General features: G+C 43.2%; 1 protein-coding gene across 15 annotated transcripts in view; it reads left to right on the top strand.

Moving 5' to 3' along the window:
- The window catches only part of PTPRD (protein tyrosine phosphatase receptor type D), a 1,741,884-nt gene that overhangs the window by 1,454,778 nt on the left and 261,292 nt on the right, over positions 1 to 25,814 (top strand). For all 15 annotated transcript variants that reach the window (XM_082266411.1, XM_082266413.1, XM_082266423.1 and 12 more), the window contains one exon: positions 11,279 to 11,467. In XM_082266411.1, coding sequence (XP_082122537.1) covers positions 11,279 to 11,467 — 189 coding nt within the window. The remainder of the gene's footprint in view (positions 1 to 11,278; positions 11,468 to 25,814) is intronic.

Below are 25,814 nucleotides of genomic sequence, written 5' to 3'. Positions count from 1 at the left end.
AAGATCGAGTTTCTCTCTCGGCCGGCGAGCAGATTTTTTCCCTCAAATCTTCAGGGGGTTCTATTCCAATCTGTTCACTGTGCCCAGGAAGGAGGGCAAGGTACGTCCAATTCTGGACTTAAAAGCTCTGAACCGCTTTGTGCGGGTTCGCAAGTTCCGCATGGAATCCCTGCGGTCGGTGGTGGCTGCCCTGGTTCCGGGGGAATTCATGGCCTCCATCGACTTGAAGGATGCGTACCTTCACATTTCGATGTTCGAGGGTCATCAGAGGTACCTTCGATTCGCCATTGCGGAGGTTCATTTCCAATTCGTGGCGCTACCCTTTGGTCTCGCTTCGGCTCCACGGGTGTTCACCAAGGTGCTTGCACCGGTTCTAGCTTTGTTGAGAGCCCAGGGCATCTCTGTCCTGGGGTATCTGGACGACATTCTGGTTCGGTCTGCGACCAGCCAGGGTCTGGTGTAGGACCTGTCCGTCATGATGCAAACTCTACAGGAGTTTGGTTGGACGATGAACTTTCCAAGATCGACGTTGTGCCCGTCGGTTCGTCTTCCCTACCTGGGAATGATCCTGGACTCGGTCCAGGTGAAGGTCTTCCTACCGGACGACAAGCTCAGGACACTTCAGGAAGAAGTCACGTCCCTCAGGGACGTTCCGTGCTCATCACTCCGGACGTGCATGCGATGTTTGGGATTGATGGTCTCGGCTTTCGAGGCGATTCCCTTCGCCCAGTTTCACACGCGGGGTCTCCAAGCGGAGATCCTGTCCAGGTGGGACGGGCAACCGCAATCTCTGGATCTTCAGATTTCATTGAGTCTTCGTACCAGAAGGGATCTTCTGTGGTGGCTACAGTCCCCGGCGGTGTCGGGGGGCAAGTCTTTTCGTCCTTTCTCATGGACGGTGATCACCACGGATGCCAGCCTGTCGGGCTGGGGTGGTGTTCTGGGCGTTCTGTCCGCCCAGGGCACTTGGTCGGAGGAGGAATCCTCCCTTCCGATCAACATTCTGGAATTGCGAGCGATAAATCTCTGCCTTCGACGTTGGACGGACAGGCTGCAGGACAGTCCGGTTCGGGTGCAGACGGACAATGCCACGGCGGTGGCCTACATCAACCACCAAGGGGGCACCAGGAGTGCCCGAGCGGCTTGGGAAGTGGCCGACATTCTGTCTTGGGCCGAAACACACGTCCCGGCGATAACAGCGGTTCACATTCCGGGGGTGGAGAACGGGCAGGCGGATTATCTGAGTCGCCAGACCCTGGACCAGGGAGAATGGTCCCTCCACCCGGATGTCTTCCAGATGTTGTGCGCGAAGTGGGGTCTTCCGGAGGTAGACCTGTTCGCGTCTCGTCTGAACTACAAGGTGGAAAGGTTCTTGGCAAGGATGCGCAATCCTCGGGCAGACACGTCGGACGCGTTGGTAGCTCCGTGGCATCAGTATCGACTGATGTATGCATTTCCACCAATTCAACTGCTGTCCAGGTTCCTTCGCAGGTTGGCCTCGGAACCGCACACGGTGATTCTAGTGGCACCGGACTGGCCTCGCCGGTCTTGGTACGCAGACCTTGTGAATCTGGCGGTCGACGCTCCGTGGCGTCTGCCTCTTCGAGAAGATCTTCTGTCTCAAGGACCGATATTCCATCCTGCTTTACAGTCGCTGGCTCTGAGGCCTGGCTGTTGAAACCGAGGTCCTGAAGGATAGGGGTCTCTCCCCTGAGGTCATTCACACTTTGGTCAACGCGAGGAAGTCTTCCTCGGGGAAAGTCTACTACCGTACTTGGAAGGCCTATTTTGCCTGGTGTGAGTCCAGGGGGTATCCCCCTCGCTCATACTCGGTGTCTAGGGTGTTGTCTTTCCTTCAAACGGGTGTGGACCAGCGTTTGGCGTTGGCTACGATCAAGGGCCAGGTTTCTGCGCTGGCCGTTCTTTTTCAAAGCCCTGTGGCGTCTAACCCCTTGGTTAGCACTTTTGTTCAAGGGGTGCGACATCTGGTCCCTCCTAGGAGGGTACCTTTGCCTCCATGGGACTTGAACCTTGTTCTGTCCGTGTTGCAACACGCTCCTTTTGAACAGATCAGGAAGATCTCGTTGTCTATGTTGTCCAAGAAGGTCGCGTTTTTGGTGGCGATCACTTAGGCTCGCAGGGTGTCGGAGCTGGCAGCTTTGTCCTGCAGATCTCCGTATTTGGTCATTCACTTGGATAAGGTGGTCTTGCGACCTAACCCTTCTTTTCTTCCGAAGAGGATCTCGGAATTTCCCCTCGATGAGGACATTGTCTTGCCTTCGCTCTGCGCGAAGCCTAAACATCCGAAGGAGGTGGATTTGCACTCCCTGGATGTTGTTCGGGTGATCGGGGTTTACCTGAAATCGACGGAATCTTTTCGCAAGTCGGATTCTTTATTTGTCCTTCCAGAGGGACCTCGGAAGGGCATGGCGGCGTCGGCTTCTACCATCGCCAAATGGATCAGACAGACCATTGAACAGGCCTATGCTCTGAAGGGGAAAGTCCCCCCTATGCCTGTGAAGGCGCACTCTACCAGATCTCTGAGTACGTTTTGGGCCTGTCATGGTCAGGCTTCTGTGGCCCAGGTGTGTAAGGCGGCGACTTGGTCGTCCGTTCACACCTTCTCAAAATTCTACAAAGTGGATGTCCGGGCATCGGCAGATGCTTTCTTTGGCCGCACGGTTCTTAGTGCGGCAGTACCTTAGGGTCCCTTGTTTTTGGGCCCTTGGCTGTTTGGGATGTCGTTTATCCCTAGGTTATTTGTTTTTTCCTGGGTTGTTGCTCCTGTTGAGCAAGTTTTTTTCATGCTACCCAGCTGGTTTCCTTCCTTTGGTAAGGTTCCTTTGTTTCTGCTGTGGAGACTGCGTTGCCTTAGGCGTGGCTGCGTTTCCCACCCCTCCTGTTTGCACTGCTTTGGGACGTCCCCATTGTGACGAATATGAAGAGGCGGCGACTGTCGGAGGACGTAAGAGAAAACGGAATTTTTGTAAAATCTTACCTGTAAAAATTCCTTTCTCTGAGTCCTCCGACAGTCGCCGCCCCCGCCCCTCTTTTGGGGTTTGGTTATATACTCTACTGCTATTCGACTGAAACTGAGGTATGGATACAGCAAGTAGGAGGGTATTGACTGAGGGGACCACCCCCTGGGGGTGGGATATGTTAAAAGCTTTAATATTGACATATTCTATTGCCTAGCTACTCCTACGGAGAAAGGTCAATTACCCCCCATTGTGACGAATATGAAGAGGCGGCGACTGTCGGAGGACTCAGAGAAAGGAATTTTACAGGTAAGATTTTACAAAAATTCCGTTTTTTTCCCTAAGGTAGTTTTCCTCCTTCAACCTCAGCCAGGTTTTTCCCTTCTTATGTAATGTCCTGTTATGACTCTTTGCAAGGAAGTTTATCTCCACTATCTTCGGGGGATTGATGTTCAGGCCTCCTCTGATGCCAACTATGCTACAAATTGTAATAAGATACTCTCTGAGCCTGGACCTACTTATGTTTGTTTTCCATTTTGCCCACCCCACAGTGATAAAAGATTAAAGATCATGTGTAATGTACTTTACAAGAAAAAAAAAGATGGGATTTTTAAATTACCAGTAAAATCTCTTCCTTTGGATGCAGCACAGGATTCAGATCCCTCCCCTCATACTTTATGATCTCCATATTCCTTGCTTCACAACTGAGGTTAGCTGAGAGTGGTAGGGGCTGTAGAGGAGATGTCGGCACCTTTTTCTTTTTTATGCCAGCATGCAATCCCCTGAAAGTAGCTGCAAATAACCCATGGTTAAAAACTAAAGATCCTGTGTCCTGCTCTGTACTCCAAGAAACTGATTTTACTGGTAAGTGAAAAATCATAAAAATTAAAATAAACTTGAAATTTTAAAAATTGATAGAGAAATCTCAGTAGTAATGGCTTCACAAACATGTCTCTTTTTTCTTTACCAGGGCTTGAAGTTTAGCTAATGAATACAGTATATTTTAGTTAATGGGAAGCAGTAACTATTTCCTGCAAACCTTTAATTTACAGAGATGAAATAATGAACAGTTGTGCAGCAATGAAATATTGAACAATGGCCAAAAGCAACTGATTGCCGAAGTCACCATGAGAACTGACTATTAGTATAATTCAATTGGGAAAGACAATCTGACTCAATGCTGTAGGCTATACGCTATTCCCGATCTGTCAGTCACAGCGAGTTAAAAGACCTTTTTATGTGTTTGCTGTTTCCCAGTGATGTGCCAAGTGTGGACACAGACGTTAGATTGTTAGCAGGTTCTTCTGAACTTGGATTGTGAATGTAGAACAAAAACAGAGAGGAAGAAAAGATGACATCACCAGCTTGGCATGCACTGGAGAGCCGGTATCCGTGATACAGTGCATGACTGCCTACTGAATAGACAATGTAAAAAGGAACACGGCATCATTAGGAGGTGCTTTTCTTAGCTCATAGAAACCCTGTCTTGTTTATAACCATTATATTGCAATACCACAATAACAAGGCTGCACCATTGATGTATATGTTCATCCTACATACAAATCACACCACCATGAATCATTTTTATGTGTAAAGTGTTCCATGTATCATATTTTTAGTTACAGGCTCAATTGTTATTTATTTATATTTTATTTTTTTATGTTGTCTAGATAGATATAATTAGTCCTCTTAGAATTATGCACTTCCATAACACTGTTAACTTATTATTAATATTGTTCATAATAGAATATTTTAATTATGCCAATATATTAATTAGCAAGAACACCTTCCTAGCAAACACAAGCCTACAAAAAATAAAGAATAAATGTGTCATTTTACCTTTTAAAGGCTAAGTTCAACTTTGAAGAAAAAATAATAAATGCACCTATTTCTGCAGAAAAAAAAGTGCATTTAAATTTTTTTTCCCAAGGAGTCTGCAAAGCATTGCACCAGCGATCAGTGGATTTTGAAAGCTGCGGGGCTTGTGAATGAGCTATGTGGATGCTCAACAATGCCCTTACAGTTCATTAAGAAATACAATCGGCCTGCGGGATTTTCTCAATCATAGATCTCTGTGAATGCATGATGTGGCTGTATGGGTGGAGCCCCTCACAACCGTGCTGTTTTTGAAATCTGACAGCGAGTTCTGCTGCCACTCCTAGACATTCTTTGGCTATTGTAATGGAATTATGCCATCGCCTTTTTAGAGTACTTGGCATTGTTGAATTAGATATATGCCTAGAACAGTTTTTACCATATGTACATTATTTAAAAAACAGCCACATATATTATCCAATATTGGCATTAAAACAAGAAGATTGTCCACTAGTCTTTAATAAAATAGCTGATAGCTCCGGTCTATGGGAAAATGACTGCTGTTTAACATACCAGACTAAGGTAAAATGGCCGACTAATACAAACAAATAGGAGACTACTAGAAAATGGCTGCCATAATACCAATTAGGTCTAACCTATATAAGGACACACTAGTTGCCCCATGCTATCCCCCCTGATGAAATCACATATGCGCGACGCCACGCGTTGGGCGTTAACAGAGCAGAGGCATACCCGAAGTGACGGGATTATACGAGCTCGCTGCTCGAGTACATGCACAGTACTGTTTGTAAAAAAGTGAGTAATACAGCTGTTTTTAACCTATTAAACCTTTAAAAAGTTATTACACCATGGAGAGTCTCTTTTACATTTTCAATTAAACTGAGCACATCAGGAGGGCCCACCAGAAGTATAATAGAGGAAACAACAGTTACCACTGAGATCCACCAACCTGACAGATCCTAAGAGGACCCCTAGAGGCAGGAGTGGGCAGACCAAGCAACAGCAAAAGATATCAACATATGCTGTTACCTTACAGCAGTAATGTGAGAGGCTAAGGAGCACAAAGATGTCACATCACTGGGAAGAAGAGACATCAGGCACAATATTTTAATGATGAAGAGATGCACAGTCATTAAATCATGACACATTTTCTATATGGACTTTCTTTAATTGATTGCTATTTTCATTATCACTGTTATGTTATGTCACATGGCCTTTTGGATACTAGGCACTATATTGTTATAAGCACATATTAGTCCTGCAGCTTATAGCCTGTGACACTGATTACTTTTTGGATTGTGATTATTGTTTTTTATTGGGATCGTATATTAAGTATTGTACAAAGTATAAGTATCAATTTAAGTTTTCTACATTTATTATTGATTACATTGATTTTACAACAGCGCAACACCAACACTGTTTTCTTTTATCATTTATTAGTCACGGATTAGCTAATTTGGTGTTTGCAGCAGTTATCCAGTTTATTATTTAAAGTGATAACATGAGAGCACACCGTTTGCATTATTTTCTCTGATGTTTTAGTCATGTTCTAATAAAGCCTATTATTTTTGGTTGTTGTTGTTGATGGTTATAGGTGCCTCAAAGTCCCCCCCCCATAATTGTATTTACTTTTTATTTATCACTTGGGATTTGCACCTCTACCTGTGAGATCTTTTAGGCACAAGCTGATTAATCTTGAAAACGTCATAATTCCTAATGTATAGGCTAGTCAATTCTGTTCTTATTATCTAAATACTCACTACAAAGGAAAGGAAACAAACAGGCTACACCCTAACAACATCATGTTCAGCTGATGTTTATTGCACAAAGCCGCAATAACAAGTCCCAGGTTTGGGACAGCCCAATCAAATACATTTGACCCATCAGGGCATAATCATTTACAAAAAGCACTGATGGTTGAAACGCATTAGGATGGACAGTCCTGAAGCAGGAACTTTTTTGTGGTTTTGTGCAATGAAGATAAACTGTATTTGATGTCATCGGAGTGTGATCTGTTTGTTACCTTGCATCGGTCTTGGAACACAGACGTCTCCCTTCAGTCTGGCACCTGAGCATTGGGGGGAAAGCAGCAGGTGTTAGCAAGCTTTGGAGTGAAGGATAACTTTACATATCATTTACAGTATCAATGTCTATCGTGTTACTGAAGAAGTAATTGACTGCTGTGGGATACACAGGTCCTTACTTTAAGACATTTTTGGTGCATAGGGTCTAGAGTTATTTTTGTTCTGCTTCAATGTTATAGTGGTCTATTGATATTAAGCAATATTGCTATGTAGATTTGGAGAAATAATTTGAAATGCAGATTGGATAACTAAGCACATTTTTGTTAGATTTCGCTAAATACAGTATACTGTAACAAAATATTAATATTGCATTATATTTTAATAGACACGATTCCAAAATCACCAACAAGTCCCATAACTTTGCAAATGCAACTTACATTTTGTTGCCCTTGTATTTTGTGTGTTTTTTTTATTTTTATTTTGCTTTTAAAATGAAAGAAAAAAGGCATTTTATAACATCATGCAACATATACAGTGTTGCTGAATTAAAAAATATATTTGTAATAAAAAATGTTGTTTTGGAGAAGTTACCAAACCAAATAACTATTACAATAAAGACATGCACCAAGTAAATATGGTTTGAACAATGGTAAAAGCATTAGCCAGCACAACAGAAATGAACATATATTACCTAGGAAAGGTTGAATTGTGTTATTGCATAGTACAGGGCAGCTTTTAATGAACCGGCTAATGTTGCCCGGCATTCGACCCGTGTGTACTTGGCTTGATAGTGTGATGGGAAGTGGCGCCCTAGAGAAGGACAGTGCAGCAAGTTGGAGGCGATAGGAGATCCAGTGATCCAGTAACTCATACCACCTCACTTAGGCCCCTTTCACTTGTGCACCTCCGCTAAGCAGAATCTGCTTGCTCAGCGGGAATTTCTCCGCTAATACTGCTGCTGGCTGGTACTGCTGGTGGGTACTGCTGGTGGGTACCGCTGGCTGGTACTGCTTGTGAGTACTGCTGGTGGATACTGCTGGCTGGTACTGCTGGTGAGTATTGCTGGTGGTTATTGCTGGTGGTACTGCTGTTGTTACTGCTGGCTGGTACTGCTGTGGGTACTGCTGGTGGTTACTGCTGTTGTTACTGCTGTTGTTACTGCTGGCTGGTACTAGTCTGGATACTGCTGGCTGGTACTACTGGTGGGTACTGCTAGAAGTACTGCTGTCTGGTACTGATGTGGGTACCATAAAAAATGGGTTGGCAAGCACTGTAGCAGGTCTGGTGTGCCTTAGGCACTGTGGTGGGGGTGATCACAATATCAGAGAAGGGGACTATTAGGGAAACCCATATTAAGGGTTCAGTCTGTGATCAGAATTAGTTCAGAACAATTCAGGAATTGTGGTGAAAGAAAGCCTGTTAAAAGGAAGCCAGCTCATCAGAGTTTTTCATACAGGGCTCTGTATGAAAAAAAAACAGATAGAAAGAGCAGCTCTTTTTATCTACTGCTGTGGGTACTGCTGGCTGGTACTTCTGTGGGTACTGCTGGCTGGTACTGCTGCGGGTACTACTCGCTAGTACTGCTGGCGGGAAATGCTGGCGGATAGTGTGAGGAGAGGCGCTGGAGGAAGAATGCAGAGCCTATGCTTCCTGTATTTCTCAGTTTCCTCAAAGGCATTTGATATCACTCCGCCTGTGACAAGACGGAGCCGAAACTTTACAGGAAGCATTGGCTCTGTTCTTACAGCTGACACAGACAGCGCGGCACTTGCGGGTGAACCGCAGCCCGCATGCGGGAGACTCCTGCACCTCAGGGGAGACTTGGGATGGCTGGGACAAGACACCTGCCGCAGTGTAGCCCAGGCACCAGGCCGCTAATTCTAGTTGCCAATGCAACCTGACGCTTGGGGTTTGTCGAGGCCTGGCATAGTAGTATAGTGTATACAGTATGTGCCTTGTGAAATAGCAAATGGAAGACCACTGATGTCTACTTTTTATCTTGGTACAGTGTAGATCTGATGTCTACATTATAGCTAATCTGAATAAAGAGGAGCTCTTCATTCTGTTTATTGGTACATGTATTGCACACTGCTGTAATTTCATCCTTCAGAACATATTGATCCAGCTCAGTTCTCAATAGAAATGGTCTATACTTCAGATAGCAGAGGTGTTGTAATCTCAGTGACAGGCAGTATAATACTGAAAATTATAGTGTTTTTCCTCAGCATTTCTCCAATGGAGTCTAAGCATAATAGCAGGGTTTTACAGAGCGCAAGCCAATGTTTGCAGAGGTTTCTTGGAAAAAACGATAGGGTGTAAGTATATAGTGAAATTCATCCTTCTGTCTCCTAAAATACATTTTCCAGTATCTGGTACATGGTAAATTATATGTGATGTAATGGAAGGTAATTTACAATCCTAAGAGGGGTAGAACATTATCATTCATATATAGAGTGCACTTTCAGTATTTGAATAAGTAGTGATAGGACCAAGTTGACTGAACCCTCTCTAAAATATGTAGCTTGAAGATTAGGCAAGCTGGTTTAGATGTAGGTTTACAGCTATAGTATGACATTTCTCACAATCGAATAATGCACTGTATTTACTAATATATAATAGGTACATTTGGAAAAATGCATACAATTGCCTTTTCTTGAAAACAAGAACTAGAAATGGTTTACATCCAACACTGCTGTCGTTTTTTTGCAAGATATTGTACGAATATATTTGTGTATACATCCAGTAGGTATAGAAAATAATCACTTTAAAATAATCTCTTCTTGTTGCTTTGCAGCCTGAAATTAATACAGACACAGTTTTTGTAATATCCAGCTGTATTTACTCAGTTCAATTTATAGCATCCAAGTGAAACATATAACACCAAGATGTCAGAAAAAAATTCAAAAACAGAATCACTGTTGAAAAGAATCGCCCCTTGTATCAGTATTTTGTTGAGCCACCTTTTGCTTTAATTACAGCCTTTAATCTGTTGGGATATGTCTCTATTAACTTTGCACATCGAGATTTTGCAATATTTGCAATATTTGCCCACTCTTCTTTGCAGAACTGCTCAATTTCAGTTACATTTGATGGTGACCATTTGTGGACTGCAGCTTTCAAGTCATTCCACAAATTTTCAATGGGGTTTATCTCTGGGCTGTGACTAGGCCACGCAAGGACAATCACTTTTTTCTCCTTTAACCACTGTGTGCTTTGGGTCATTGCCATGTTGGAAGGTAATCTTCTTCCCATTGACAACTTTCTGGCAGAGGGGAGCAAATTTTCCTAAAGACTTTGATGATATTTTGTCCCATCCATTTTTCCTTCTATCCTGACAAGGCTTCAGTCCCTGCTGCAGAGAAACACCCCATAACAGGATATCACCACCTCCATGCTTTAATGTAGGAATGTTGTTTTTTGGATGTTGAGCTGTATAGGATTTCCGCCAGACTTGTTGTTTGGTGTTGAGGCCAAATAATTCAATTTTAGTCTCACCTTTTTCCATGTGGGATCACAATCTTCAAGGTGCGTATTGGCTGCATGTGGCCTTTCTTGAGGAGTGTTTTTTTTTTTCTTTCAACTTTCATACAAGCCACATTTGTGGGAGGTTTGTGATATGTTTGTCACATGCACATAATGATCACTCTATAAATTCCTACAGCTGCTTCAGAGTTGCTGTAGACCTCTTGATATCTTCTCTAACCAGTTTCCTCCTGGCTCTTTCATCCAGTTTGGAGCGACAGCCTAATCCAGGGAGGGTCAGTGTTGTATGAAATACCTTCCACTTCTTACCCACTTGACTATAGTAAAACTCCGTACCGTATTTAGGCCTGGTCTTCAAATCTGCTTAGAGAAGTAAATGTTCACTAAGGTTTATTAATAAGATGAAGCTGTGTTCCCTTCAGTCAAAATTGTCCTAGCAAAAATCTCTCACATATAATTGGGTATTTAAAGTGGACATACCGTAGGTTCATCTTATTTACTGTCATTCACTTTGCAAAGTCAACATTCACCTAAGTGAACAGCCTTTACTTTTGTTATTATTCAGCCCCTTTGATAATTGCAGATAAGCTTGCATTTGTTTGGAACCTGGCTTAGCCTGAAACCTGGAAGACTACTGTCATTCTTAGTCCAGTGGACTTTGGCCGGTAGATTTTCCTATCTGCAGTTGATCTTACCAATGGGTAGGGATGCTTGGACTTTTCTGATAATTAGGTGAATTTACTAGAGCTATGCTTGATTAAATACCAAAAACAGAGTGTCGTAGTTGTAACATTCATTATGTAAGATAATCACTTAATTTTTGTGATATGGACATATTTATTTAATAGATAGATAGATAGATAGATAGATAGATAGATAGATAGATAGATAGATAGATAGATAGATAGATAGATAGATAGATAGATAGAGCTAATATTCTTTCATTTCTGTTTTCAGAGGATCAAATACCACGTGGTTTTCCCACAATAGACATGGGCCCTCAGTTAAAAGTGGTGGAACGAACACGTACAGCCACCATGTTATGTGCAGCCAGTGGAAACCCTGACCCTGAAATTACTTGGTTTAAAGATTACTTACCTGTGGATACGAGCAACAGTAATGGGCGTATTAAACAACTGAGATCAGGTAAGATTTCAGTGCTGCTAACCCTAAAAGCTTTTTCTCTCACTTTGTTGTTTGCTTTTTATTTGTAGGTAAAGACTTTTCTTCCTCCTTTTCTTCTTGCGTCTTACTAAGTGTGTTTTCCATGTCTGTGGTGTTGTCATAACCAAAGTCTATCTGTGTGCGGATGTGTGTGTGTGTTTTGCAGCTTCTGTTTAATCCTCATTCGCCACTGCTGTGACTGTACTTCAATACCTTTCATTTATTTTATTGCTCTAATGCGCTATCTGACAGATCCATTCCTCTTCCTTATTTTCTTTCTTCTTTAATTTCAACAAATCTACTTTAACATTGTAGTTCATTTAGAAATTAGAATTATATATAGCAATTTCCCAATGCTAAACTAATGAATAGTCAGCAAGAAAAATGCCATTTAACAGTACAACTAAAAATGCGCCCTTACATTATCTTTTACACAAAAATTTTCACACATAGGCACACGTACATATTTTGCTAGCCAGAAAATAAATAATAACAGTCAATACAGTTGTCAGTGCTGTATGTAGTTTGCGTAAACTTAAATTGTATAACTGAGCAAAATAAAAAAAACAAAAACATTTATTAATTGTACAATACAGGACACAAGCGCCTAGAATTCCTAGGAAATTAGGTAAGTCACCTTCCTTCAGGTGATTAGACACTGGCAAAATAAATAAATTAATAAAACTTTAAGGACAGCCCCTGTATTGCACCTCCTATTCCCAGCAAGCCTCATATTTTTTGCTAGTGTCCTTAGGTGTAGAGACATCTTCTCAATGCTCTCAAAAAAACAATCTTCCTTTTTTTAATTTTTTTGTTGGATTTTTCTCAATATGACTTTGTTATCCATTTTCCTGGCTGCTATATAGTCATTACTACATCTTTGCATCTTATGGATTGGTTAACTCCTCATTGTATCTCAAGCTAATTCTGCTATCAAGTTTCCTGGCTGCTACATAGGAACTACTGCTTCTTTGCAGCTTCCAATAGGTTGACTCTTTGGTGCAGAATTGGAACACTGTACCTGGACCTTGCATGAAGGGAAATGCGGGGCTGACCTGTAATGTTGGTTAAGAAATTAAATCCTTCGTAAAGGTACAGTATGATGAGTTAGCCAGTGGTGCAGTGGTGCAGTATGATGAGTTAGCCAGTTTGGTGAGCGGGGGCTGATGATGGTGGACTGGCTGACAAAAAAATGGTGGCGGAAGCAAATTGACTGCATTGCATCTTTAAATTGATGCCTTTTTCCTTAGCTTTAGGACCAGGATCAATAGCACTACTGCGCTTGCATGCGCCTTCACTTTAGTCATTGACCTGTCTTCTCCTTCTTTGCTCCCTGCTGGCTTTGGCACAGCAATCTTTGGATGCACCTGGAGGTTTCCAAATGACGGATCACATTTGGTCTACCCCTTCCTGCTCTGCAGCAACAGTAATGATTGCCCCTAGTGGGGGATACCTCAGTATATAGTAGAATACAAGGGTTTCATGCTATTTTTCTGAAGGGATATACTCCTGATACACCAGGTGCTATCCCCAGTTTGCCTCAGACCTTTTAGCCATCAGACAACAGGGGCTGCAAATGAGCCCCATCATCCTCACCCCCTGAGTCAATTTCTAAAACCCCTTTAACCATTTCTGGAAGGGAAGGGTGTAGAGGTCTCAACCCGGTGGCCCTCCAGTTGTTACAGAACTACAATTCCCATGGAGCATTGCAAGACTGACAGTTGCATACATGACTCCAAAAGGCAGAAGCATGATAAGACTTGTAGTTCCACAACAGCTGGAGGGCAACCAGTTTGGGACCCCGGTGTAGATGGTTCCTCCTCAGGAGTAGTGCAGATGGAATCCCAACCCACAGTCGTACAGTCATTTCTCTAAATCTCAGGGATACCTTTGCTGTCTTTATGAAGGAAGTGAGCAAGTATCTTGACCTAGAGCAGCCTGCATCAGACTGCTTTGCTCTTAAAGTGTTACTAAATCCAGGACCCTGCTTTCACTTTATCTGGTTTCCAACAGTTCACAGAACAAGGAAATGCAATTTTTTTTAGTAAATATAAACTGCTAAATGCCTTTTTTCATCAGCAGTTAGAGCAGTCTTGTGCCTTGTATGGGTGTCTGGTTAAAGCTTGTAGGAGCAGTTTTCATTCTCCCACAGTTGTCCTGTGAGAATGCAGGACCCCTGGCCCTTCGTTTGGACAGTGATGAATTGCTCTGTGCTGATTACATGCACTCTCCTAAGAGAAAAAAAAAAACCTCTAGCAATACACACCAAAGTGAGCATGTGCAGCCTGTCCCCTTGCTCTGTAAATATCAGGAAATATATTGTAGTTAGTGGAAAAAGGAGATGAACAGAGAAGACAGGATCAAACAGTCTTTTTAAACAATGCAACCCCTTAGGTTCCACAGTGAGTATGCAAGCATGCTTTACTGCATATACAGACTGATTTTACTGTTGTGGGTTTAGTAACACCTTAAAACCTGTGCTGTTTAGGGACTGGCCTCTCCTGAAGATGTTCAACCCCTTCTAAACATTTTGCACATTAGCGCATTAGTAGACTAATCCTAAAAAGTACTATTCTTGTGGTAGATCCAGCCATCCTATTAAAAGTGTAATAAGATTCTACCGGTGTCTGTTGAAGGGTTACTGTTTTCAAAGACCATGTGGACAAAAAGGCTGGAAGCCCTTTTTAGACCTTATGCACACTGGACGTTTTTACAGTTGCGGTTTTTGGCATCAGACTTTTTTTCTGCAGCCAGTAAACTCCCCAGCATGTTATCCTATGTGTCCATGCCTGGCTGGAAAAAAAAAAACTCAGAACTAGGTTTTGAGTTTTGAGAGGAGTTTTTCAGCTGTAAAAATACTCTAACTGTGATAAAAGCTCAAAAACACTGAAAAATATGGCTATTCAGCGTTTATCAAAGTTTTTGAGCAATAAGCTTTTGTGGGAGTGTAGTTTTGCTAAAAAACGCTACAATACTACTCACAACTGTACAACTGTACAATCTCTCTGAATCGGACCCGGCAAAAAAAGGCACATCCAGAACCCAAATTATCAAAGACTTTCTGAAGATGTATAGTCCAAATTCAATCTCTGACACTGAAGCATTAGACCTAGAAACTACCTCTTCCAGAAGAGGAAGTCAGAACAGTCCTTAAACAAATGAAACCAGGAAGAATCCTGGCCCAGATGGCCTCTCGATGGGCTACTACAAAACCTTCATGAATTATTTTGCCTTGCACTTTCTATCAGCCTTTAACTCCTTGTCATCATTCTATAAAGCATCTCTCAATCTGCTCACTGCACATATAACGGTTATTCCCAAACCGGGAAAAGATCCCACATTGGTCACAAACTATAGACCAATATCACTTAAATGTGGACCTAAAACTCTTTGCTAAAATATTAGCCAACCGCCTCTTACTATTGCTCCCCAAACAAATTTCCTTTGACCAAGTGGGGTTCATCCCGGGTAGGGAAGCAAGGGACAATACCCTTAGAGCGATCAACATTCAACACTGGCTCACTTCGACCCACAAACCTGGCTTCCTGCTCTCGCTCGATGCAGAGAAGGCATTCGACACAGTGGCTTGGGACTTCATGACTGAAACTCTCAAAGCAATAGGTCTTTGAGATCGTATGCTACATTTCATGCAAGCTCTCTACTCACCCCCCCCCCCCCCACTGCAAGAGTGAGGGTCGACGGTCACCTGCCTTCTCAATCTCAAATGGCACATGGCAAGAGTACCCTTTATCCCCCCTAATTTTTGTCCTAACCCTTGAACCCTTGCTGCCCTGAATTAGAATGAACCCAGACATTAAAAGCATCATGATAGCCAAACATACCCAAACTGGCTGCCTTTGCAGGCGACGTCCTCCTTTGCCTATCAGAACCCCTAATCACTATTCCTAACCTTCTTAAGGACTTTGCCTCATTTAAATTTATGACAAACCTGCAAATTACCTTCTCTAAATCACGTGCCCTCAATATTTCCTTGCCCAAGGATACACTGACAATGCCAATCTAATTTCCCATTCAAATGGAATCGAGACGCGATAACTTACCTTGATATCCAATTACCTGCAAAGCTTTCAGATCTGTACGCAAAAAACTGTCTTCCACTCCTACAGAAATTACAAATCGATCTAAACTCTTTGTCCAAAGCTCTGTTTTCATAGTTCGGGAGAGTCGCAATAATAAAAATGAACATTCTCCGTAGGATTTTATATATCCTACAGACTGTACCGTTCAAAATAACTCCAGCCTTCTTCTCCTCCTCCTATCGGAGAGATTGCTCAAGTTTCCTTTGGGGAAAATCCAGTCCTAGGCTGAATTACCACACTTTAACAACACCGAATTTGAAAGGAAGCATCGGTCTCCCAGATATTTAAAAATACATTTTGGCATGTCAGCTGACAAGGGTGGTAGACTGGAACATGCATTCACAACTTAATCCTGGGTGCAACTAGAACAAGCCATGTCTTCATCATCTCTACACCCAGCCCGTATATAGACTGCAAATCACACCCTTTAATGGGAAATACCTTAGTCACTTTTCACGATGCATGCCGTAAGTACAAGATTTCATCTTCCCTGGGCCTGCTGTCTCTACTAAAACATAATTCAGAATTCCCGCCAGGCATGACAGATTCTTTTCTTTCCAATAATTGGCCATACCCAACGATTCGAGCAGAGAAATTATTTAACAATGTTCAACTCTGGTTGTTGTCTCCTCTTTCTTCTGTAACCTCAAACTGTTTCCTATTCTGGACACACGCACAGATCCAGCACTTCCTAAGTAGACCCCAAATCCTTCGGAATGAACATGCCAGCATACGCCCTTTGAGACATTGTGTTGATCAATGGAAAAAACATAGACTTTGTCGGCACAAGAATATGATAAAAATAAACATTTTATAATTGTACATTTAAAAACAGGAACAGCGCCTGTAAGGCAACAATATGCTACCAGTTCTGTGATTGACAATCAATGTAACAAAAATACAGTAAACATAAACACATAAATAAAAATATTATTGCATAGTTATCTGTGATGAAGTCCACATGAGAGGCAATCCGTCAGAGAAGACAGGTAGGTAAAGCTGTCCTATGACGGGATCTGTCGGTGTGGTCACCACAGGTACATGTAATAGTAGAATCTATTGGGCTAGAACACTCGACATGTTTCACAAAATTGCTTCATCTGGAGGCTGTACTATGCTTGCAATTAGTGTATACAAAGGAAGACAAGGGAGGTGAGACCAGAGGAGCCAGGAACTGTCTGGGATAACTAGGAATCATCAACACTGATTCCAATTATAATATGGACTAATGGAAATCCATGGCCTGAATGTCACAGAAATAGCCCACTCAGAAAGAAAAGGGTCAGTGACATTTATTGCCAGTAGTCCAAATATATAAACTGGGGTAGCATGAATGCATAAAGGAGGTTATAAAGACCTTGAACCGGCTCCTATCTGTCTTATCCACCTCCCCAGGAAGTGAAATATCTACTCTTCCGCTAGAATTCTCACCAGCGCAATTCTTGCTAAATCACTCCTCTATCCCTAAATCCAAATGCTATCACTCCCTAGCCATGCACCTCATTAATACAGCCAAACTATGCATCCCACCCCATTGGCACTCACAAAACCCCCCAACCATAGCAGAAGGACTCTGCTGAAGTGAACGAAGATTTGCTCGTCTTTTTTTCTGAATTTCTTTTTCTCTTCAGTTCTTGCAGTGCTATGTTTTTTCTGATGTCTAAAAAATGCTATAACAACAGATGGTCTTTTTCAAAGTTTTACGCTGTCATGATGTGTTTACCCCTGTTTGCACTTGTTGTATATTGAAAATAAACACTATTGGAAAAAAAAGAAAACACGCTACAGCTGAAAAAAGCTAAAAAAACACTACTGCAAAAAAGCTGAAAAACTCCTTCTATGGCTACAGCCTTCTACTGACGTTTTGATAATGTCTAGTGTGCATGAGGCCTTAAGGCTTTAATTTTTCTGACAAACATTGCCATATAAACAACAGTTGCTGCCATGTTCATCTGTCAGACCTTTGCTGATTGTTCCAGATTAATGATTCAAGAATCTTGGTACCCTGGTACAGATCCTTATATTTCCCAGAAACTTAAACTCTTACATATGTCCTTGCATTTGTGTGTGGATGGCCTAGCACACTTACTTCACTAGATTTCTGGAATGGGTCTTCTCTAAATTAATGTGAGGCGCATCCTTTAGCTCAAATGTAGGCCTGCTGAGTTTACCTGCAAGAAGTGTCTCTTATAAATGCCCTTTGATAGGTTTTCCTTTTTGGTGAGTTGGGCGGGGGGGGGGGGTGGCTGCAAGACTAACCTTTTTCAAAAGATGGAGGCAAGATCTGTTACTAATAAGCCTTCAACTCCAGTGACCAAGAAGTGATCCAATTGTTTCTTTCAGCTCTTAGGTTTTAAGAACAAGGCTTGGAACACTGTTCTGCCACATGGCTTGGTTCTTCAAACCGACCAAGAAAGGGTGCAAGTCCCTTTCACAATAAGGTGGTGCCTCCACTTCTCAAAGAGGGGAACCCTTTATGTGCATTTGGTTCTTGGATGTCTCCAATGCTTTGGTTCTGAACATTTCATCCAGGGAGTACAAATTGGAGTTCTGGTTCCTGCTTCCATCCCCATTCATGCTGTCCAACCTGCCAAATTCTCTACAAAGAGTGATGGCTCTTCATGCTGTCTTCGTGCAGCTCTTTGTGCAGGGGGTAAAATGCAGCTTATCAGTTCTTAGATGTGGTGGCTGCATTATTTTCCTTGTTGTTCAGCAAAAGTGTCAGTAAGAGTATTTAGACAACTAATTTAACATTGACACTGGGGTAACTTATGTTGATCAGCTTTTATTCCTGTATGTAAAACCTTTTTGCCAAAAAAAAAAAAAAAACTATTGCTGTAACTGCCAATGTTAGTTGGAGCTCAATTTCAATTTGTTAGCCAATTCCACCTAAATTTGCTAGTGCATCTAACACTACCCTTTCCCCAGACTGACAATGCTGCTGTCCAGAGGTGTTTCATTTTCTTCTCTACTGGAGCAGAGACACCCTAAGACTGAATGTGTGTTACTGTCAGGATCAACAGGTGAAAATAAAGGAAAATATCCTAAAAAGAAAGCTAATGCAGACACCACATTTAAGGTTTGGTAAACGGCAACATAATATTTTGTATCTGGGTTTAAAACTGCTTTCATTCTGGAATGGGAAAGGTTTCAATGTTTCTACCAAATCTTCTTACAGTCCCCAAAGCAAAAGGAGATATGTGTTCCATGATCTCTATGGGCCCTCCTAGATTGTCCAGATCTTCTGTCCCAAGGACCTGTTTATCATTCTGCTTGTTGGTCATTGGCTTCAATGGTTTGGCTGTTGAAACCTAGGTCCTGAAGGACAAGGGTCTTCTAGACTAGGTCATCACTATGCTTTTAAAAGTTGGGAAATCGACATCTCACCAATTGTATCATCGCATTTGGAAAGTCTACATTTAGCAAACCAGGTGCTCTGGAAGTGCGTGCACCTGAGCTAGGCTGTGTGCGTGCTAGTAAGCCATGTCTCTACTCCCTCCTCACAAGAGTTTGACAGCAGCAGGAGCCTATGTCCCAACTGCCCTCAGTGTCTCCTATGAGACCGGGAAGTGAGGGAAGCTGTACTGCAGCGGAGATAGCACTGGAACAGTGACAGGATCCAGGTAAGTGTTTATAAAAGGGGTGAGGGGCTAGGAAAGATAGTTGGGCATTTTATACTTTAATGCAAAGAATGCATTAAGGTAAGGAAAACAAACTTTTTAACTTTAGAACCACTTTAAATTCTACTTTGTTGAGGATCAAGTCTCCTGTGATGCAAGTTTTGTTCATATGCTGCTGTCAAGTCCATCCTTAACTCATTCCTTTTGTGGGCCTGTTTGCATTATTTGCTGTGCTGCCCACCCCTCAGTTGGACTGTTTTTGAAAGTCCCAATGGTCTAACACAGGGGTCTCTAAACTTTCAAAACAAAAGGCAAGTTTACTCCCCTTCATACTTTATTGGGTTCGGACTATGACCATTGGGAGTAGAAAATGCCCTGGTATCACTGGGAGTGAACAATGCCATGGGCTTAGTGGTAAATGGGAATACTTACATTTACATCATTGATGTCAGTTGAAGGAATAGTGCTCCATCATTTCTGTCCCATTGTTGTGTTGCCCACCCCTCAGTTCGACTGTTTTTGAATGTCCCAGTGGTCTAATGCAGTGGTCTCCAAACTTTCGAAAACAAAGGGCCAGTTTACTCACCTTCAAACTTTAAGGTGGCTGGACTATGACCATTGGTAGTAGAAAATTCTGGCATTGGCGGGAGTAAACAATGCCATGGGCTTGGTGGTAAATGTACATAATTGTTGTCAGTGGGAGGAATAGTGTCCCATCATTGGTGTCAATGGGAGGAATAGTGCCCTAGCATTAGTGTCAGTGGGAGGAATAGAGCCCCATCATTGGCATTGTTAAGGAATAGTGCTCCAAGGGGCTGGATAAAGGCAAGCAAAGGGCCACATCTGGCCCACAAGCTGCAGTTTGGTGACCCCCTGGTCTAATGTACTGTAATGTACAATTAGGAAAATTGGATTTATTTCTTAACTTTAAAAGTCTTTTCTTGAGTACATTACTAGACACAGGTCCCCTCCCCATGTTTCTTTGGTGCACTCCTATTATTTCTTGTTAACAAAATTGAGGCTTGATGGGAGTGGAATTGGTTTGTTTTGCCAATGTCAAGTCATTGAGGTAGCTGCATTACACAGTGGTATAAGAATAAAGGATCTTGTGTCATGTAATGTACTCCAAAAAAGTATTTTACAGGGTGAGATGAAAAATGTATTTTTCAGTAAATCTCTGCAATAAATGTACCTTTCTTCATGTTTTCCAAATTTAAAAATGCTGCAAGTACAGAAAAACACCTGTTGATTTAGTAAAAATCTAGTAAGCCTCTAATTTTCTGTAGTGAGCTGCTCTACACTGAACATAGAAATACCAAACAGTGTTGTCATCCCTGCCCATTTGTCCCATGTTGGACCTTGAAAGAGAAAGAACATGGGAGTATATACAGATAAATGTGTTGCAGAGATGTACTACATTTTGTTTTTTCTTTTTTGCCCAGACATTTTATAACGAATTTATAACAAACAAATTCATGTAATAACAATTGTGCTTGCCCTAGCCTTGTATGGCTTCACATTCTATTTTCTGCAGCTAAATTCTCAGTGTTTTTTCTTTTCATGATATTCCTGACTTACCTTTTTTTCTTTGTCAGTTGGAAACATTATGGAAGATGTGACATGTACACTGCAGGAGTTCTTAAGAGCTAAATTACACCAGTGCACTTTATTAAACATTTAATTAGAAATGTAGCCATGTTTAAAAAAATGCGGGAGTAATGGCACTGTTCGCACTAGTGCTAGCACACTGCTGTAGGTAAATATAAATATATAGAGCCCTTGTTCGACTAACCTTCAGCTTCCTCACAGATCTCAAGACTCATGTTATGTTGCTAACTAACTGTGGCTCGCTAAACATTAACATACAACCCTGATGTATGTAAATACTATATTTACATTCATTTTGTCCCAATATATTACCAAGTAATTTTTTTTTTCTCTTTCGTTCATTGGCGGATACAGCTCCTGATATTCTTAACCATTTGGTTATACTGCCCCCTACAGGAGTAGGACACTAGGCAGAAAAAAAGTCTGGCTACACCTATGGGCAGTCCCAGGGGGTATACTCCCTCTCTCTGCTATAGGTAACTTTCTTTCTGCCTAGTTGGAGTGAGGACCTAGTTCCTTGCTGGGATCTCTGGTCCTGGCAAATTTTTTTCTTTTAGATACATTTTTTTTCTCCTGGCTTTTCCTGTGAGATATACAATCAACTGCTGGACTGGGCAATGGGCTGGATAATCTAGATCCAGTGGTCATCCCCAGTCTGGCAAGCGAGCGTGCCCAGGCCTTAGCTTCGCACTAGGTCTGCTGCGACATAGTCCCTCCGGACGGGGGCTAGGCTGTGAATTAAATGCCTGGCGAGGTCGCATACAAACGTGTCTCGGCCCGAGTCGCAGCATTCCTCTTGGCTGACATCTCCCCAATTTTGATGGCAAGGGGTTCTGTCTAGAGCGGTGCTTGGTATGGTGAGTAGCTGCCCCCCCTCTCCCCCTGAAGGGTTTTGGGGTGGACACAGGCCCCTCCATGGGACGGTTGGACCCCTGGGTTCCCCTCCTTCCCCCCTCACCTGTTCCCCCCATCCACCCTCCACTAATGCTGGGGCTATGTGGTTAGTCTGGTACACCTCCCAGAGTGGGGCAGAGTGCTATGCTGGCGATGGGGGTGGGGGTGCGCCCCAGGCGACCGGACAGTCGGCTGTGTGGGAGGGTTGTACCTTGTGGGAGCTCCTGCCAGTGCCCCCCCCCATGTCCATAGGCCTAGAGATCCCTCCTAGGTCCCTGGGAGCCTCGTGGTGCTGCGCAGGGCCAACATTTTTCTGTAGCCTTTGTGCTGCAATGCAAGACTCCGTAGTCTCTGAATGACCAAATCCAGCTGATTCGGGGTGCAAAAGGGTTCCCTGGCGCTCCGGCAGGGCAAATCCTTCCTCCCCTTGTATCGGACGGTGGTCACCACTGATGCTAGCTTGTCGGGGTGGGGAGGCGTTCTCGACAGAAATTCTGCTCAGAGAGTCTGAACCCTGGAAGAGTTCAGACTACCGATCAATATACTGGGACTCAGACTGAGCCTGGAACACTGGACGGATCATCTCCAAGGATGTCCAGTGTGCATTCAATTAGACTGTGCCACAACCATGGCTTATGTCAATCACCAAGGGGGCACAAGAAGTGTCCTGGTGGCTCTGGAGGTAGCCAGTATTCTCAGGTGGGCAGAACGTTCATTCCAGCTCTTTCCACCATACACATTACCGGAGTGGAAAACTGTCAGGCGGATTACCTCAGTCGGCAGGTGTTGGACCGGGCGGAATAGTCTCTTCATTTAGAGGTGTTTCATCAGTTGTGTCTCCGGTGGGGCAACCCTGAGGTGGATCTGTTGGCGTCTTGACTCAACAGAAAGGTGCAGAGGTTTGTGGCATGGTCAAGGGATCCTCTGGTGGATGCCACAGATGTGCTGGTGGCCCAGTGGGGTCAGTTTTGTCTAATTTACGCCTTCCCTCCTCTCAAGCTTCTTCCAAGACTTATACACAGGATCGAGGCAGAAGGGATTCTGGTCATCTTAGTTGCCCCGGACTGGCCTCGCCAGGCTTGGTACGCCAATCTGCTGCGGCTGGTCACTGACATCCCTTAAAAGCTTACACTCAGGGAGGATCTGCTGTCCCAAGGACCAATCTTCCACCCTGCTTTACACTGGTTTTGATGGCTTGGCTTTAAAAAAGGATAGGGGTTAGTCTGAATCGGTGATTCCAACACAGTTAAAAGCTAGGAAATCTACTTCTAGGAAGATCTACATACGTGGAAGTCGTATATCGTGTGGTGTGAGTCCCTTGGGTTTCATCCTTGCTCTTTCTCGGTGGCTTGGATCTGGACCTTCCTTCATGGGGGGTTGATCAGAAATTGGCCTTGAGTACCATCAAAGGTTAGGTGTTGGCTTTTGATGGCTTGGTTTTGATGGCTTGGCTTTAAAAAAGGATAGGGGTTAGTCTGAATCGGTGATTCCAACACAGTTAAAAGCTAGGAAATCTACTTCTAGGAAGATCTACATACGTGGAAGTCGTATATCGTGTGGTGTGAGTCCCTTGGGTTTCATCCTCGCTCTTTCTCGGTGGCTTGGATCTGGACCTTCCTTCATGGGGGGTTGATCAGAAATTGGCCTTGAGTACCATCAAAAGTTAGGTGTTGGCTTTGGCGGTCTTCTTTTAACGACCCCTGACCACACACTCACTGGTGCGTACCTTTCTTCAGGGTGTTCACCATTTGGTTCCTCCAGTGCGGTCTCTGTTGCCGCCTTGGGACCTCAATTTCGGCCTTTCGGCCCTCCAGAAGTTTACCTTTGAGATTCTTCAGGAGATTCCCTTGTTTACGCTGTCTCAGAAGGTGGGAATGAAGATATTGTGTTGATTGGCGGCGTTATCCTGTCGTTCACCTTACTTGGTGGTTCACAGAGATAAGGTGGTTTTTCGCCCCGTCTATCATTCCTTCCAAAGGTTGTCTCTGAATTCCATTTGAATTAAAACATTGTGTTGCCTTCCTGTGTCCCAGGCCAAAACATCCTAAGGAAATTGCCTTGCATGCCTTGAATGTGGTTCAGGAAATTAGGGTGTACCTGGCAGCTAAAGCGTCTTTTAGGAAGTCAGAATCACTATTTTTGCTTACGGATGGGTCTCGAACTGGGTTGTTCCCTTTCTCTGTGACCATTCCCATTATGGATCAGGCAGACGGTGATCCAGGCCTATTCCATTAGGGGTCAGGTTCCTCCTTTCCCTATCAAGGCGCACTCTACTTGGCCGATCAGTGCCTCATGAACCTTCCGTCATCAGCTGTCAGTGATGCACGTTTGCAAGGCGGCCACCTGGTCATCCGTGAACACTTTCAAAGTTCTAAATTAGATGTGTTGGCATCTGGGGATGCCTCTTTTGGCCGCAAGGTTTTACAGGCTGCTGTTTAGAAGACTTGGTCCTCTTTGAGGGTGTATTGTTTTTTTCAGCTGGGCTCCAGTTGTTTTGATTGAGCCCCTGTTGCCTGGTTGGCTACTGTTTTTAGCCTTGGGAATTTTTTGCTGTTCCCACCCCTCATGTTTAACACTGCTTTGGGACGTCCCAATGGTTAAGAATATCAGGAGTTGTGTCTGTCAATGAACGAAAGAGAAAATGGGATTTTTTGACTTACCGTGAAATCCATTTTTCTGATGTTCAATGGCGGACATAGCACCCACCCCTCTGGGAGTTGTATTTTCTCTGACACTGCTTGTAACAAAATTGAGTACATGTAGCAGAGAGAGGGAGTAAATCCCCTGGGACTGCCCATAGGCGTAGCCATTTTTTTTCATGCCTAGTGTCCTACTCCTGTAGGGGGCAGTATAACCCAAGAGTTAAGAATATCAGGAGCTGTGTCCATCAATGAGCATCAGAGAAATGGATTTTATGGTAAGTCAAAAATCAATTTTTTTTAACTATGAATAAATGATCCAGTAGACAGGAGGAATCTTGAGTAGAGATTGACCGATTATCGGCAAAGCAGATATATCGAGGGCCGATATGCACTTTCCCCGATATATCCACCATCACCAAGGTGACCGATATTGCTGATATTTCGGGAAAGTGCTTGTACCGGAGTGATGCCTGCAGCTAGAGTCATTACCCCGCTACCGGCATCGATAGCCAATGGTCGGCTGTCTTGTAATGACAACTGATGCGGCTGAGAAGCCACTCGGCTGTCATTACAAATAGCGGGGGGATGTCCCCCCCTCCCGCCACATTCTGCAGCTGGCCCGGATCTCCCGTTCCACCGGGAGACCCCGGGTAACCAGCCTGCACAGCTGCCGAAGACCTGATCAAAGCTGCATTGGGCTCTGATCAGGTCTCCATGCAAAAACCCAGAAGTGATGTCATGAGTGACATCACTTCCAGGTACTGTCTGGCGCCAGATTAAAAATAATTACAGCATTCAAAACAGTCAAACTTGGCATTTTGAATGCTTTTAAGTGCAGAGGAGGGGTTTGGGGTCCCCCAGATCCCTCCACAAGAGTACCTGTAAAGTAAAAAAAAAAAAAAGGAAATGTACAAAAATATCGGCCCATACTGATATGCATTGACCAAAATATTGGTATTGGCATCGGCAACGAAAAACCAATATCGGTCGATCACTAATCTTGAGTCCTATTTTTTTTTTCTTTGTAGAAAAAAACCCTTAAGACTATGGAGACCCATACCAGTTGCATGTGCTGCTGTGGCCATAAAGTGGTATTAAGCCTAAAAGGAAACATTTATTATATTGCAACTTACCAATTCTTAGATGTAGTGGCTGCATTTGTTTTCTTTGTTAGGCTTTCTTTCTTTTAGTTTCACCTGGTGATCTAGCTTAAGTCTGTAGTTTTTAAAAGAACATATTTCCCTGCAGATGTAGCAGTTACAGGGATGGGATAAAACATTTACCACTGGCAGGGGTGCTTCCAATGGTCGGCTCTTTTTTATTTATGTAAAAGCTTTATCTCAAAAAGAAAAGAAAAAAAATTTTTGCTGTAACTGCTTGTATAGTGTGAGCTTAAATTCAACTTCGTTTTGTTAATCTATCTTAATCTGCTAGTCCATCTGACACTCCCCTCCCCCATAACTGA

The sequence above is a fragment of the Pelophylax lessonae genome, assembly GCF_965119305.1.
Source record: "Pelophylax lessonae genome assembly, chromosome: 1".
Classification (NCBI taxonomy): Eukaryota; Metazoa; Chordata; class Amphibia; order Anura; family Ranidae; genus Pelophylax; species Pelophylax lessonae.
Note: the sequence above shows the minus strand (reverse complement) of the source record. Positions and strands in the feature narration are given on the sequence as shown.